Source organism: Brachyistius frenatus, unplaced genomic scaffold (genome assembly GCF_029030835.1).
Source record: "Brachyistius frenatus isolate BFR_SWC_R1_liver_20210118 unplaced genomic scaffold, ASM2903083v1 Contig_79, whole genome shotgun sequence".
NCBI classification, from domain to species: Eukaryota; Metazoa; Chordata; class Actinopteri; family Embiotocidae; genus Brachyistius; species Brachyistius frenatus.
The window spans coordinates 18,326-35,153 of record NW_027210678.1 but is presented as its reverse complement, the minus strand read 5'-3'; the positions used below and the strand labels follow the sequence as shown (position 1 = coordinate 35,153).

Here is a 16,828-nt window from a genome sequence, read left to right as displayed (position 1 = left end):
AGTGTGAATAAAACGAGACAGTTTGTCAATCAGCAGTTTTCATTAGAACTTAATTTGTGCTTTTGATTATAAACATGTATCTTAGATTGTGGTTATAAACATGATGGATGTGTGTTTGTCTTGTTTTAATTTGCTGCTCTTCATCATTTTAAATTTAGAGTTCATGTTAGCAGGATTTTCTCAGGTTCATCTTTGTGCTTTTGTTTATCTCACAGAAAGCTTTGCTGATGCTCTACATATCGAGTCTTCCTACTCTTTAAGTAACGAAATAAATTGTTGGCCCTCCCACTCCGACTCAGAAGAACAAAGATGGAGTCATCAGCACAACAGCAGCCTGATAGTCTGAAATGAAAGAGGACAGTGTCTCAAACACAGTGTCGTGTTTCCTCCAACTCAGAGTCAAGAGTGTAGCAAACACTGAGCTGCAGCATGACCCCGAACACAACAAACACTGAGCTGCAGCGTGACCCTGAACACAACAAACACTGAGCTGCACCGTGACCCTGAACACAACAAACACTGAGCTGCAGCGTGACCCTGAACACAACAAACACTGAGCTGCACCGTGACCCTGAACACAACAAACACTGAGCTGCACATTCATACACACGATTTAACACAACTGATGGAGTCGACACAGACCTGCAGGGCTGAGGTTCATGTCTCTTCCTCCTGAAGCAGCTTGAGGAAGCTGCTTCAGGGTCACGCTGCAGCTCAGTGTTTGTGTTGTGTTCTCCTTCCAAACCATCCGACTCTCAGCAGCAAACAGCTGCACGCCGTAAATAAACTCGTGTTGTTTGTCCTCTGACCTCTCGTTCATCCCCGATTGTGCTGCAGTTTGTCTTTGCTGGACTCAGAGACGTCCTGCTCACGACCCTCTGTTATCTTTACACTCTGGGTTCTTGTTAAATCCACAAGGCAGAACATGGTGATGCTGTGAAGCTCCTGTCGTCCACTCAGGACTCACCTGCAGGACGCCAGTGATGCTCACTGACCGCATCACTGGCGAGCCAATAATGACGTCAAAGAACCCCCTCTCTTTAATATTGCTGAAGTCATCTTTAGTGTTACAGCCACACACTCAGGATAGTTCCAGTTCCAGTTGCAGTTCCAGTTCTCGAGCTAGATCTCTAGATCTAGAACTAGGTCTAGTTCCAGATCTCCAGTTCTAGTTCCAGTTCTCGTCAGTCTGCTGGGACCCAGCTCTCCACTCGTTCTGTGGTGTCTCAGTCTCATGATGATCTCAGCAATGTTTCAGCTCAGCTGAATGTGTCAGTCAGTCAGACTCAGAGCTCTTTGTCTGATGTCTGAGGTTATAGCGCCCCCTGGTGACTTTATGTGATGGATGTTTCAGTAGGTCAATTGATAAAACAGATGGACACACACACACTGCTGTATGATGTCATTCTCACACTCAGCTCTACATATCCATTGATCAATAGCTGTGATTGATGTTGTGTCTAATTGTTGAACATGTTTCAGTGTTTGTGTCACATTCATCAATAAACACATATTTGGTTTCCTGTGATGACATCACAGACCGTCTTAGCTCTGAAAGTAAACAAGTGAATTGTTCCTGTTCCCTCTCTCCATGTGTACCTACCTTCATCTCACGACTGATGGTTCCAACAGAGCTGCAGCACGTCTGTCTGTCCCAGCAGGCTGCAGCTCTTAAACTCCCAGCATGCTCCTGTAAGGCTGCGCTGAACCATCAAACCCATAAAACTGACAACAAACCACAGACGACTCCTTTAAAACCTTTCAGTTCAGGTGGTGCAGGGATTCAAGAGGTCCAAACAGCTCAAAATCACAGCTGGTCCCGGTTCTGTTCCTGGTCCTGGTTCTGGACCTCAGTCCACCTCCAGGTGTCACTGTTCTTCAGCACTTCCTAACAAACTCTTCAACTATCACCTACTTGATGAAAACATCCTGAACATCATTAATCAGCTGATCAATCAATGAAAAGGTGTTTTGAGAAAAACCTGCTCCTCAGTTCTGTCTGTGTTTCCATCACATTCAGAGTTAATCCTAAATAAAACACATTCCTTACTTTTCTTTGAACAAAACAAATATATTTGGATACCTACGTTCTATTATATATCATAAAATAATATCATTTATTTGATTTAAAGGTCCTTCAGCTCGTCGGTTCATTTTGGTAAAAAAAAAACACGAAACTGAAGCAGTTTCTTGTATAATTTATATAGAAAACCTGTTAAACATTAGTTTCCCTTTAAAACAGTTAGCGCTGGTTATACGTGACTGGTAGCCACGCCCCTTTTTCATATTAATCTAAATGATTCTCTCAGCTCAGTTCGGCTGGTCGTCCATCTGTGAGGTCGACTGGAAACACTGGATGTCCTCCCCGATGAACTCTGACACTGCAGACAGAAGCAAAAGACGGTCACCATCCTCATCCTCACCTTCATCCATCGACCCACATCGTACACACAGAACTGAACATCATTCCTGGAAAATAAAAAATCATTTAAAACAATCTCACCTTCTTCAAAGGTGATGTGGTGCATGGAGGCAGAGCTGCTGAACTCCAGAGGACATTCCTGGATCTTAGCGTCCCTCTCTCCCCCGTGTCCCGTCCCCAGCACCCGTCCCTGTGGGTCCCAGCCCTCGTAGTGGGAGTAGGGTGCTGGGCAGAGGTCCTGATAGGGGGTGTGGTTGGAGGGAGGGGAGGGACACGCCTCCTGAGGATAGGGGGAGTAGGGCGGGTAGGGGGAGGTGGGGATGGGAGGGAGAGGGGAGGTGGAGATGGGACTCCCGGTAGGGAATGGGCTGAGAGAGGAGGAGTGGGAGGGGGATGGCGAAGAGGACAGGTAGGGGGAGTCCAGCCACGGGGAGGGGGAGGGAGGCTGTGGGCCGCGGGGATACAGAGGGGGGAGGAGCTCTGTGAAGCCCAGCTCCAGGTTCTCGAAGCTGGGCTGATGCTCGGACAGCGCTGCCCGGGACCCGGCGGGCTCGTCCAGCGCCACGTCGGGTTTCGAGAGGAACTCGTCCTGGTAGGGGGGGGAGTAGGTGGAGGGGTAGGGGGGCAGGGGAAAGCCCAGGCCTCGCTCGTCAGACATGGGGGGGAACGTCCTGTCCATCCTGGGTGGACACACTGTCCCCCCATCCACAGGCAGCACAGAGGGACAGGACAGCAGCGGGTCGTCCTCTTTGAAAATGACTGACAGGAGATACATGAATCATATTTAACAACATGTTGATACTGTCCTGAAACATTAATAATATTATTAACACATAAAGACTGTCCTGAAACATGAATAATATTTATTAAAATGTAAACACTGTCCTGAAACATGAATATTATTAACACATAAACACTGTCCTGAAACATGAATAATATTATTAACATATAAACACTGTGCTAAAACATGAATAATATTATTAACGTATAAACACTGTCCTGAAACATGAATATTATTAACACATAAACACTGTCCTGAAACATGAATATTATTAACACATAAACACTGTCCTGAAACATGAATAATATTATTAACACGTAAACACTGTCCTGAAACATGAATAATATTATTAACATATAAACACTGTCCTGAAACGTGAATATTATTATTAACATATAAACACTGTCCTGAAACATGAATATTATTAACACATAAACACTGTCCTGAAACATGAATAATATTATGAACACGTAAACACTGTCCTGAAACATGAATAATATTATTAACATATAAACACTGTCCTGAAACATGAATAATATTATTAACATAAACACTGTCCTGAAACATGAATAATATTATTAACGTATAAACACTGTCCTGAAACATTAATAATATTATTAACATATAAACACTGTCCTGAAACATGAATAATATTTATTAACACATAAACACTGTCCTGAAACATTAATAATATTATTAACACGTAAACAGTCCTGAAACATTAATAATATTATTAATACATAAACACTATCCTGAAACATTAATAATATTATGAACACGTAAATACTGTCCTGAAACATGAATAATATTATTAACACATAAACACTATCCTGAAACATGAATAATATTATTAACATATGAACACTGTCCTGAAACATGAATAATATTATTAACATATAAACACTATCCTGAAACATGAATAATATTATTAACACATAAACACTGTCCTGAAACATGAATAATATTATTAACATATAAACACTGTCCTGAAACATGAATAATATTATTAACACATAAACACTATCCTGAAACATGAATAATATTACTAACATATGAACACTGTCCTGAAACATGAATAATATTATTAACACATAAACACTGTCCTGAAACATGAATAATATTATTAACATATAAACACTGTCCTGAAACATGAATAATATTATTAACACGTAAACACTGTCCTGAAACATGAATAATATTATTAACACATAAACACTGTCCTGAAACATTAATGATATTATTAACACATAAACACTGTCCTGAAACATGAATAATATTATTAACACATAAACACTATCCTGAAACATTAATAATATTATTAACACGTAAACACTCTCCTGAAACATTAATAATATTTATTAACACATAAACACTATCCTGAAACATTAATATTATTAACACGTAAACACTGTCCTGAAACATGAATAATATTATTAACACGTAAACACTGTCCTGAAACATTAATAATATTTATTAACACATAAACACTATCCTGAAACATTAATAATATTATTAACACATAAACACTGTCCTGAAACATTAATAATATTATTAACACATAAACACTATCCTGAAATATTAATAATATTATTAACACATAAACACTATCCTGAAACATTAATAATATTATTAACACGTAAACACTGTCCTGAAATATTAATAATATGATCAATCTGTCCTGCTGATGAAAAGTCTGAATGTTACTAAATATTATTTTTTATTATTACTTTTTTCCACAAGTTCAAACTTAATTTAAAACATAATTCTTCCAAAAATCTCCACCTCCATAATGGACAAACAGACAGACAGACAGATGGACAGGCAGAAGGACAGGCAGAAAGACAGAAGGACGGACAGACACAAGGACAGACAGAAGGACAGACAGATGGACAGGTGGACACTCACCAGGGAGATACTTGAAGCAGTGAGTGCTGCTCCGTTTCCTCTTCCCGTTGGAGACGTACAGACAGACGGACACGGGTCGGCTGATGGACGGGTCACTGTAGGCGGGGACTCGAACACACAGCAGACACTGGGACAAAAGAGGACATTCAGAAAGTCACAGAGGACGACATCATCACGTGATTGTATCTGTTGAATGACATCATCGCTGCTTTACCTCGTTGCTGTTGTCACGGTGAACGTGAGCCTCCTCCTCCCACTGTAATTTACCATCTGACAGGAGAGACCGAATTAAAGTGTGTTCCATAGAAAATTAAATCTACATTCAAGCTTTTATATCTGCGATATAAAAATAAATATCTTCAGTGAGAATATAAATATATCGTCTACAGACGCTGATGAAAACAAACAGAGAACGCTGGAAGATGTCGTCTGTAAAGGAGCCGTTGATTTTTAACTGATTAATAATCAATAAATTATAACCTCACTCCTGTGACATCTGATTAATTTCATTACATTACATTTCATTTATGACTCTTTTATCCGAAGCGACTTACAATAAGTTCATTTCAACCATGAGGGTTCAAAAACCAGAACAACAAGAATCAAGAAAATACAATTTCTTCCAGAAAGCCAAACTACAAAGTTCTAAAAGTAAGTTCCATTTTAAGTTCTACTAAAGTGCTATTAATAAGCAATAAATTATAAATCCTCCTCCTCCTGACGTCCTGTCCTGCATTCATGAAGTTTTTAGACATTCAACAGTCATCGCATCATTTCATCTGATTCATGTTCGACTTTTCTTTATTGATTATTTTGATTAGTTTATTTTATGGTGTTGAAAAGTGAGCGACCCGTCTTTTTCCTGCAGAGCCTCGAGTGTTTGGACTATATTTACATGTTTAAAAAGCTCCTTTCTCACCTGTATTGTAGAAATCTACCCCTCAAGTTCATCTGCAAACTATGAGCTACAATATGAGAATTGAGAAGTTTATATTACATTACATTACATTTCATTTATCTGACTCTTTTATCCAAAGCGACTTACAATAAGTTCATTTCAACCATGAGGGTACAAAACCAGAACAACAACAATCAAGAAAATACAATTTCTTCCAGAAAGCCAAACTACAAAGTTCTATCAGTAAGTTCCATTTTAAGATACTAAAGTTCTACTGTTCAAGGTAAAGGAGGAAGAGGTGTGTTTTTAGTTTGTGGTGGAAGATGTTCAGAGTTTCTGCTGTCCTGATGTCGGTGGGGAACTCATTCTACCATTTAGGAGCCAGGGCAGCAAACAGTTGTGATTTTGTAAGAGTGTTTAGCTCAGTGAGGAGCAACAAGCTGATTGGTAGAAGCAGAGCGGAGGGAGTGGGATATGTGCTGCTGTTGTAATGAATAAATTTATCTTCCTTCCAACTTCATTAGAAATTACTGCAGAAGCTGCACTTTAAACTTTCTCATATTAAATCTGAATTATAAACACTTGTGGACAAAAAGGCTGCAAACCAGGAAATGTAGAAGAGTTTGTATGAATCCAGATCTTAGTCGGTTCACAGTGAGACAACAGAAATAGCGTAATTCTATTATTCACATTTTCATGGAGATAAATTGAATGTGTCTTCACTTGAATCATGTCGATGTTTACATGAGACGTTTTTAAGCTTGAAATAGAAGTTTGTAAAATCCTAAAACAGTGAAACATTGAATTTATGACTTTATATGAAGTGTATTTGATTTGGTGATTAAATTAGAATTTTATTTACTTTACTTAGATTTTCTGGTTTCTACAGTCGTTTATCCTTCTCAGTACAGACTGATCACATCTTTTCTGTCTCCTCTGGACATTTACCTGAACCTCTCTCCATGAAAAGGACTCTGGAGATTGGCAGGAAGTTGGTGCCGCTCAGCAGAAGTTCCTCCCCCCCCTCCACAGAACAGGAAGTGAGACTGACAGACTCGATGACGGGCAGCTCCTGGGCCGAACGCTGAGCTGAGAAGGAAGAAAAAGATGCACAACGACCTCAAGTTAGAAATATCCAGCAAGCATTCACGTAGCTGTGTTATGTGAATGTCTAAGAAACAGCCACTCACAGCATTCGATGGGCAGAGAGGCGACCTGCAGAGCCAAGACCCGCCCAGGTGGAGCAACAGGGGGCGCTAGAGGGAGGTGGGTACGAAACACCAAGCGCACACGCGTGTTTTTCCTTCCAACGTCCGTCTCTCCTTTCCTCAGCTCGATGTCGGAGTTTCTCAGTTTCAGAATCCCAGCGCAGTCGATGCTGACGAACACAACATTTATTTCTATTGCTTTCATGGTGATTTCGTATATGCACTTTATTATATTTATCATTAAAACAGAAAGTTTCTGTAGCTTCAACCCCAAAAAAAAAAATAGATGCACAGGAATGATTAAAAAAAAAACTGGTTGGAATATTTTCACACCACAGATTTTTAAAGACTAAAATAACTTAAATAATTTATTGTATTTCATCGACTAAACACAAACGTCTTCTTTGTAAAATGTCAATATGTAGAAGAGCTGATGGCTTCACTGAAGAGGAGGAGGAAGAGCAGCAGGCTGGAACATCTAAACTGGACGTAAAGAGGAGACATGTCCTCTGCGTCTCCTGGACTTACAGGGCCGTCATGTTGTTCTCAGGGTTCAGAGGGATGTCCAGCAGTTTGGTTCCCGCCTGGACGCTCTCATGACTGGCGGTGCCGACCATCTTCCCGGTCACCCTGACGACAAAGGTCTGAATTTAACACTTTTAATGTGGAATCAGTGACTCTGGTTACAGGTGAACTCTGTCCTGAAATGGGATAAATATAGAGTGAAGATTTTTGGCTTTGGATCAGACAAAATAAATAATGTCACCTCAACTTTTATGAACTTATTTCACCTTTTTAAAATATATTTATATCATATTTTACTGGCTGCCGCAATTCTGCTGTGACTGACAGGGTTCAAACTTTCATTGATCACTTTCAAGAACATCCATCCATCATCTCATCTCATCTCATCTCATCTCATCTCATCTCATCTCATCTCATCTCATCTCATCTCATCTCATCTCATCTCATCTCATCATGTCACGAGACTAAAACCCTTCAGAATACCAACAGATCGTATCGCTGCTGATGTTCTACTTGTCGTATAGATGAAGAGACGAGACGTGGAGCCAAATATTAATATTTATGTACGCAGACGCCTCTTCTTGTTCTAACTGGACTTCAGATGACTGTCCTTCTTCACAGTGACATGTTTTCTGTAATAAGCTGATGCTCTCATCCAAAGGAAGTTACTGTTTGAAAAATTGACAGGATACTTCCTGTTCCAACATGAGCAGACGCTGTTGGTTGGTTACGCAATGGTTAAAGCCACAGCGGTACATTATGTATCCCTTGAACATTAGTGCACAATAGAAGGTAGCACAGTCATAAGGTTGTTTCTACCTGTGTATCTGATAGAAAGGATGTGGCCTGATCGATCGGTCATCAGCTGTTCCAACAAAAACCTGAAGCGAGAGCGGCTTCCTGTCTGAGTAACCACACAGCTGCAGAGAGAGAACGGTGCGCTGGTCAGATCAAACTGTGAGGAGGCCAACAACGTGTGTCCGAAGACTTTGTTCCAGTATTATGTGAACACAATCTCAACCAAGCGGCCACCTCAGCTGAACATGAAACTACATTTCATATAAACATCTCCAGATAAGTTAAAGTCATCATCGATTCATCTGATTACACAAATATCTGCAGCACAAATCTGTCTAGAAAGATGATGTCGTCCTTCGGTCGGCAGGTTTCACCTTAACGACAGGATGTCCTGTTGGAGCAGCTTTGACGGCTCCTCTGCTGCCCTCCGTCTCATAGTGGGCCCTGTGATGGGGGCGGGGCTGCACCTCGATACGCAGTTCAAACTGGTCAAACTGGGACGGTAGCGGCCAGTCGAGCGGCGGCAGAGCATTCGACCTGAGGAGAATCACAGTTTCAGCTGATCAAAAACCATCTGCAGGCCCAATAAAGAGATTTACATGAAAAGAAGTGTTGTGATTTACTCGTGTGGATGAATCTCCTAAAGCAGGGGTGTCGAACTCATTTTAGTTAAGGGGACACATACTGCCCACTTTCATCTCAAGTGGGCCAGACCAGTAAAATCATAGCATAATAATGCATAATAACGACAATATTTCTCTGTTTAAATCATTGACGAAGGTTTTTGGATGATAAACCCTATTTTAAGGTCTTTCTACAATAAACTATAAACATAAAGACCAAAAACTCAGACATCAGGTCATTGTTTATCTGCCTGGGCTCTCCTCTGCAGATTCCCTCGCAGTGAGCTGCTGCCTCCGGAGCAGACGTCGCATTTATGCTGTTTTTGAAGCAATTACTGGATCGATTAAAAAAAATTACAAAACGTTTGTACTCATAAACCTCCATATTCTCAGAGAAATGCAATTTATGTCTTTCTGTCATTTTCACACTTAGCAAAGTCATCCGGCGGGCAGAGCTGGACCCCCTGGCGGGCCGGATGTTTGACACCCCTGTCCTAAAGGTTCATGATCTTCTGCATGAGTGTCCACATCTACAGTAAAATGTCACTTTAACCATTTTTATTGCAGTTCAAAGGATCCGTCCCTCAGACAGAAACACCTGGATGAATGTTGTCCATTTTGAAGCCCGGGAGGAGCGAGGGGCGGAACTGACTGAGACAGAGGACACTAAGCCCCGCCCACCTATTCTGTAAACCTGATTACACCCAAGCCTGTCAATCAAACAGCCCTGCCCCCAAACATATCAGTGTCAGAGTCCTAATATGTAATGAATGAAAAATTATTTCCAGAATGAGTTTATCTAATGACACCATGATGACTGGAAACATTTACTGACTTTGGATTTCAGGAGAGAACTTGATGCTTTTTCAATGAGACCTAGTGGTCCTCAGTGGTACTACAGGTCATCATTGTAAATGAGAATTGGTTCTCAATTGATTTTACCTGGTTAAATAAAGGTCATATAGATGGAGTCATAGAGACAGCCTCTAGTGGTCCTCAGTGGTATTACAGATGGAGTCTATGGAGACAGCCCCTAGTGGTCCTCAGTTGTACTACAGATGGAGTCTATGGAGACAGCCCCTAGTGATCATCAGTGGTACTACAGATGGCAGATGGAGTCTATGGAGACAGCCCCTAGTGGTCCTCACTGGTATTACAGATGGAGTCTATTGGAGACATGTTCATATACAGTCTGTGGTTTTGGCTGATGAAGGTTGGACTTTTGTGGAGGCTGGACAGTGAGAACAACTGTATGCTTCCATCATCATAGTTGTGTGTCCTTGCCTGAACAGTGGGCTGTGGGCGCTGGCTCGGGTTCTTCCCCAGGCCAGAGCGGGGGGCACAGAGAGGTAGTCCATGCCCAGAGGGGGGGGCTCTCTCCTGGTCGTCTGGGTCTCTGGCAGTGGGCAGGGGGAGCCATGGCCTGGAGCCTGCTCCTGATCCACCTCCCTGGGAGACAGCTGGAAGACAAGAAGTTCACCGCTATATGTTTGAATCATCTCTTACAAGGAGAGAAAACAACATCTGAGAAACACCAAACCAGCCAACATCTTTACCTGTTCCAAGGATGTCTTCCTGGTTTTCTGCGGGATGCTGAGCTCACAGCTGCTGGGCGGGGCTTGTGACTGAGAGGTGGTCTCTCCACCCTCCAGGTTGCACCCCTGCAACTCCTCTGAGTAACTGCTTCTCCGTGATGTACAGGGCGAGGCCAGCGGGGAGTTCCGACGCTTCTTACCCCCTGGGGAAGTGGGCCTCGAAGACGGAGAGACACCAAAACTGATGCTAGCTTCGTTGAGCTCCTCCTCCTCCACCAGCAGGGAGTCACAGCTGGAGGCGGGGCTGAGCCAGCCTCGGGAGGAGGGGCTGGAGGCGGGACTAGGGCTGAGGGAGCTGGGGCATCTGTCGCGGTAAGTAAAGGGGTCCAGCAGGGGGAGGTAGAGGCGCTCTCTGTCCCAGCCACTGCCGCCCATGTCCCAGTAGCTGGAGACTGTGGGTGCTGAGGTGTCTTCAGGTGAGATGGTGGTTATCTGGATGCTCGGGCACTCGACCACACGAGACTCTGAAACCTGGAGGGAAGAACACTTTCTTAGCTCTGCAACAAAAGATGGCAAACATCGAACAAGCAGGTCAAGTCACAGATCAGGACAGAAGCCTAAGACTAAAACACTGCAGACCACTGATTGGTCAGAGAGAAAACCACACCAAGGTCCACTGAGAACGTGCAGACGTTCCTATTTGGTTGCCAACAAAAGGATCCAGCATGTGTGTTTTACATTGAAGATGACATCATGGCAGTTTCATAGAGGACAAAAGTCCAGAATAAAGTCCAGAAGACTGAACCAAAAAGCAATCAAGTCGAGTCGATAGGAGCCGGTACCGGCTGTTGAAACGGGGTCGTGACTCACCGCCCCAGCTCAGTTTTTGGTCTCCACCACCTCTTGAGGAAAATGTCAGGCTCTTTAGCTCCTAAACTCTGTGCTATGCTCAGCAGTTTGTCCCGAACGGTCTCTTTCTGCAGCAGTTTGTGTGCAGGAGGATTTTAGAGCTTCTTTAGCACAAAGTCAGGTCCGGTTTATTCAGACAGCCCAATTATACCTCAAAGGGATTGAAGATAAAATATGACTTTATTAATCCTGCAGTGGGGAAATTCAGTAAAATTTATAACTGCAGCATTAGACCCTGCAGGTAAGAAAAGGCTCCTCTCTTCCAGCACAGACAACAGATGTACACTCAAGCAACATGCAGATTTATAGAATGAAACATGAAGAAAAGGTCATCGACTGACGTCCAGGCGTCGCCAACAAAACCGTTTCCTAGACTGGAAACATCTAAAAAAAAAACAGCAGCATCTCGTTCAGGTGAGAATTCTCTGCAGGTACAGAACTCTGTTTTCATCGTCGCTTTATATGTTGTAAAAATATGTTTATAAAAATATAATGTAAAATCATTTTGAGTTGCCATGTGTTAACCTGCAGATTATCACAAAGGTCAACTCACCTGTACAGAGCGGGCTGGCAAGCTCTCATAGGTCCCGCTGAACTCTCTGATAGGGGCCCTTCGTGGAGGTGGGGAATGCATTCCTGCCCGCTGATTGGATGACGGTGGCGGACTGGGGATGCTGATTGGATGACCTGCATGAGAAGCAGCGAGGTGGTTGTCTGGAACTAAAAATAGGAAAAAAGTGAGGGAGCGTGACAAACTATGGACTAAGAGAACCATCAGCTTTAGAGAACCCACAGCTTTATAGAACCCAAAGTTTTAGAGAGAACCCAAAGTTTTAGAGAGAACCCACAGCTTTAGAGAACCCTACTTCTGAACTCGTTCTCCCTTTTCATTGTTTTGTTGTCACAGTTTGAAGTGAAGTGTGAAATGAACATTCTCATCAGGTCATGGAGTTTACTTTTGGACCACTAGTCCAAATCTTGAGCCACGAAGAATATTTTTTTCTGCTAATCTTGACAGTTACAAAGATGATTTGTTTGTTTTAAAAGATCTCGATAAAACTTCTTTGGATTTTGCCAAACAACATTTTAAATGAGGACAAACCCTGAAGGCCACAACATTTCCCGGCGCGGTGCGGTCGGCCTGCACTCGCAGCCAAACAGTAGTTAGTCTGTAATGAGCGAGGCTCCGACCCATCTCTGCTGCTCTGCAGCGGCAGGACATGAAGGCAATTTTTGGGCAAAACGGGCACACAACAGCAACGGCCAATAAATGAAGGCTCGGGGTGAAAAATCTATTCAAATGTTTCCTGGCAACAAAAATATTTCCAAGTGATTAAAGCTGCAGAGCTGAAGCAACTCTTCTGGGTTTTTCACATGGAACTGAGATTTAGATGTTTAGAAGAGTTTATGAGCCATGACAACTTACCTTTAAAAAAGCTCCTTTTAAAATACTTTCATGTTTAATTCAGTGTCCTAAACTGAACCTGAAAAAGTAATGTTCACCCAAACCGGTGTCAGAACCCTGACGAGCGGAGGCTTGATCCGTCTGAGGTGTTCTGCTACCAAACGTCTCCCTTCTCATGTTAATGAATGTCCCATTTATTAAACTGGTGTTCACATCAGCAGAAACCGTTTACTTGACAGTTATTGAATGTTCCAAGTTTAACATTTTATAATCCTTCATCCTGTCCAGAGGTGAAGCTCTGACATGAAGTGATCATCATCATCATCATCATCATCATCATTATCATCATCCTGAGATGATGAAGGATTAGAGATAAGAAAAAAAACTTGAAGGACTGTGTTTGTCCCGCTCCTCCTTCACTGTGATTGGACGGCCGGTGACAGTGACGTGCGCATCATAGTCGAATTTTCAACACTTGCCGACTAAAAAAATTGCTGAATGTTCAGCGCTCAGAGCAGCATAAACGTCAGCACCTCGTCAAGCTGCTGCAGTTCATTTAAACAATTTAACAAATATTCTGAACTCAGGAAAAAACAGTTTGGTGGACACGGTAGGCAACGCATGCTGATTGGTTAAATGAACCTGAGGCCTACGCCCAGAAGGATACCCACTCAGGGGTCGCACATCAGATCTGAGGGTTCGTGATGAACATCTTTTATCAGAAAGTTCTTAATTACTGGATAATCTTTAATATGAATGAAGTCATGACTCCACTGATCCACATTCAATACAATCATTTTCAGATTCTGTTCCTGCCATCGATTTGATTCCTGACATCATGCTGCAGTTTCACTACCACAACCGTCTCTGGCTTCATTACATCATGAAATCATTTGAACTGGATTGATACTGATGTTTATAGTGGATCTCTGCTTTATCAACAGATTTCCTGGTGTCAGACTCAGGAAAGAAAACTCTGATCAATTTGTCCTCTTAATTTATCAATAGAGTATTTTAATGAGGAGGATTCAATTACTGTTCAGTTAAACTAAAGTAGCAAATAGACATGGTTTATACACAAGCTCAAAATATTGTGTGGCATTGTTGTACGTTGGATAGATGAGTTCGAGGAGAGTAAATCAGAAATATAAAACCCATCACCTGAAGTGAACTGCTTCATTTTCATGCCTTGGGTGTGGTAATACAACTGTATGCCAGTGTGGGCGGGAAACAAATGTGTGTGTGTGTGTGTGTGTGTGTGTGTGTGTGTGTGTGTGTGTGTGTGTGTGTGTGTGTGTGTGTGTGTGTGTGTGTGTGTGTGTGTGTGTGTGTGTGCGCGTGTGCAGGCTAAAGTGAGGGAGGTGTGTATGTGCTGTGTGTTCAGTACACAGAGGTTGAGGTTCCTTTCCAGATGGCAGCTGTTAACTCTACTCACACGCACAGCTGATTAGAAACACATTGAGTCTGGGGCTGCACGCACACATGCACACACACACACACACACGCAAGCAAGCACGCACGCACGCACGCACACACACACACACACACACACACGCACAAACATACATATGCACACACACTAACAGGAATACAGCGAGATATGCACACGAATGCATATCACACGCACACAAAACAAACACACCCTACAAATATGATCATGCTCACGGAAACCGGCACACACACATCGCATGCAAGTTCAAACGCACACACTGACCCACACACATACATCAGATTATCACAGGCATGTAGATGAAGGCCCCATCACTGTACATGTATGTTACACATGTGTGAAACTCCCGGTCAGGTTCAGAGCTTCTTCCTACTGAGTCCTTGAACAATAAAGTGAAGTGAACACGAACCCAGGCTGCTGCTGCAGCAGGATTCCAGGTGCAGCAGGGCGCTCTCACTTTCCTCCCCGGCCACGGAGCTCTCCGGCTCGGCTGTGCAGACCGGGGATGGCCGCTGGCTCTGCGGCGGCGGATCCTCCTCAAACACCAACTTAAACTCGAACTCGCCCTCCTCCCAGCCCGAGCCCGGCGCGGCCCCCATCGCCCTCCGGCAGCAGGGACAGGATCCAGAAGTAGATCCGATCTGATCTCGGACACGGAGACTTTAACCAACTGGGTGCACCTCAAAAACAAGAGAACACTTCACGGAGAGATCCACAGACGTCCAGCTGGATCCTATGTGCGCGTCATTGCGCAATTGTTCTTCATTTTGGTTTGTTTCTGCAACTTTTCCACGCGATAAAAACTTCTTGTTCGGTGTGAGCAAGTTTTCCAGACTTAATACCTCGCGGCCCAAATCAAAGTGTGTTGGACTCAAACTGCTTAATTTCATCCATCAGCTCCTCCGCAGCTTCATTTTCCTTCCTGTTCAACTCAGAGAGGAAAAAGTTTATCAAATATTTTTGTCGTCCTTTACCCTTAATTGCCTTTGGGTGGGTTTCCCAGCTCCGGTTGGTCCGTTACTCATTCCCTATTGGACCTCCTGTCTGTCAGTCACTGACCCCCCTGTTCCCCCCTTACTCTGGAGGTTTCTCTTTAATAAACCACTGTTATCTCTTATTGCATCATTAAAACCTGATTGTCTTGTTTTCCATTAAAATTAATTTCCCGTCTTTTCAATTTTTCACCAATTTAAACACAAAACAAAAATAACATAATTCCCACCCTGAGTGGACGTGAAGCAGCTTGGTGTGTCTGAACCCCATCGAAGGGCTGCTGTGACGTTAACAGTCACTTTGTGAACATAAGAGGGACGATTTCCTGTGAACATGACAGACACCCTTTTATGGCTGTCACTCCTCCCTCTTTCTTCTTCTTCTCCACCTCCCCCTCCCCCCAACACTCCTCCGTCCTCTTTTCATCCCACCAAATCCTCCTTGTCCCTCCTTCTCCCGAGTCTCCCCCCCTCCTCTTCCTCTCGACCAAAGATCTGTTTCTTATTATCCTGAGTAGTCTGCTCTCTGTCTGAGTCAGGAGACGAAAAACTTAAATAAACACACTCTCTCCGCCTCCGCTCCATATTCCTCCTCTCACCCCTCTGCTCTGCCTCGTCCTCCTTCCTCCCCTCCTCCGGTTCTCACAATCATTAGAAGTCTGTTAGGACAGGGGCTTGTTTCCCTCTCGGTCATCCTCTGGGAGTCCTGTGGGCCGGCCTTGGATCCTGGAGTGTAGTAGAAAAGAGGAAAAAGTGCTACCAACCAGGCCGCTGCCCTTCGTAAGGCCTGATACCACCATCGTCAGTACAGAGGTATCCAAAGGAAGCTGGACCTCTTGAAGACGTGTCACCGCTGATCCAAAAGGCTTCTTCAGCTCCGACTGACTGGAGAGGAGTTCCAGGATTTAACTTCACACCTTTAATGGCGTTAAGGTCACATGTGAGACCCAACCGGACATCCAATGATTCAATAAAGTCACAGTACAGGGCGGATCAGTTGGTTCAGAGAAGACGTAACCTTCGTGAGCACACGTTTCAGTGGGAAACATCCCAAGTTTGTGACAAATGCTGCGTTCAAATGGAACTCGTGAACTTGTGGTTAGGACATGGGAAGTCGTGCTCCCTATGTTAAGCAGCAAAAACACCATTTTCTAAGAGGAAATACAAAGACACAGATGGAGAAGAGAAGATCATGATCTATGATTTTCTAAGTTATGAAGACAAACTCTACATGACTGAAATTACAAGATATCAGCTCAACATCCAACTTCCATGACCTCTGACCTTTCTGTAAATGTCAGCAAACATGTCAAAACTCGTGAATCTGAGGCTTCTCGAACATTTATACCTCCTCCTCAGGTGTCGTGGACCTCCTTA

The 16,828-nt window shown here is 43.2% G+C and overlaps 1 protein-coding gene across 2 annotated transcripts; it reads right to left on the bottom strand.

The window, feature by feature from the left end:
- Positions 1-2,183: 2,183 nt before the first annotated feature.
- nfatc4 (nuclear factor of activated T cells 4) lies at positions 2,184-15,711 on the bottom strand. Of its 2 annotated transcripts, none has more exons than XM_069708964.1 (13): positions 14,869-15,711; positions 12,158-12,324; positions 10,717-11,226; positions 10,445-10,620; positions 8,912-9,074; positions 8,559-8,659; positions 7,743-7,844; positions 7,197-7,384; positions 6,955-7,095; positions 5,323-5,378; positions 5,109-5,235; positions 2,504-3,181; positions 2,184-2,381 (listed from the first exon to the last, which is right to left on the bottom strand). In XM_069708964.1, exons 1-13 carry the CDS (start codon positions 15,056-15,058, stop codon positions 2,311-2,313), a joined length of 2,670 nt encoding a protein of 889 aa, XP_069565065.1. In that variant the 5' UTR covers positions 15,059-15,711; the 3' UTR covers positions 2,184-2,310. The 2 variants fall into 2 exon arrangements, with proteins under 2 accessions (XP_069565065.1, XP_069565066.1); XM_069708965.1 differs by having other exon boundaries at positions 12,158-12,291.
- Positions 15,712-16,828: the final 1,117 nt, after the last annotated feature.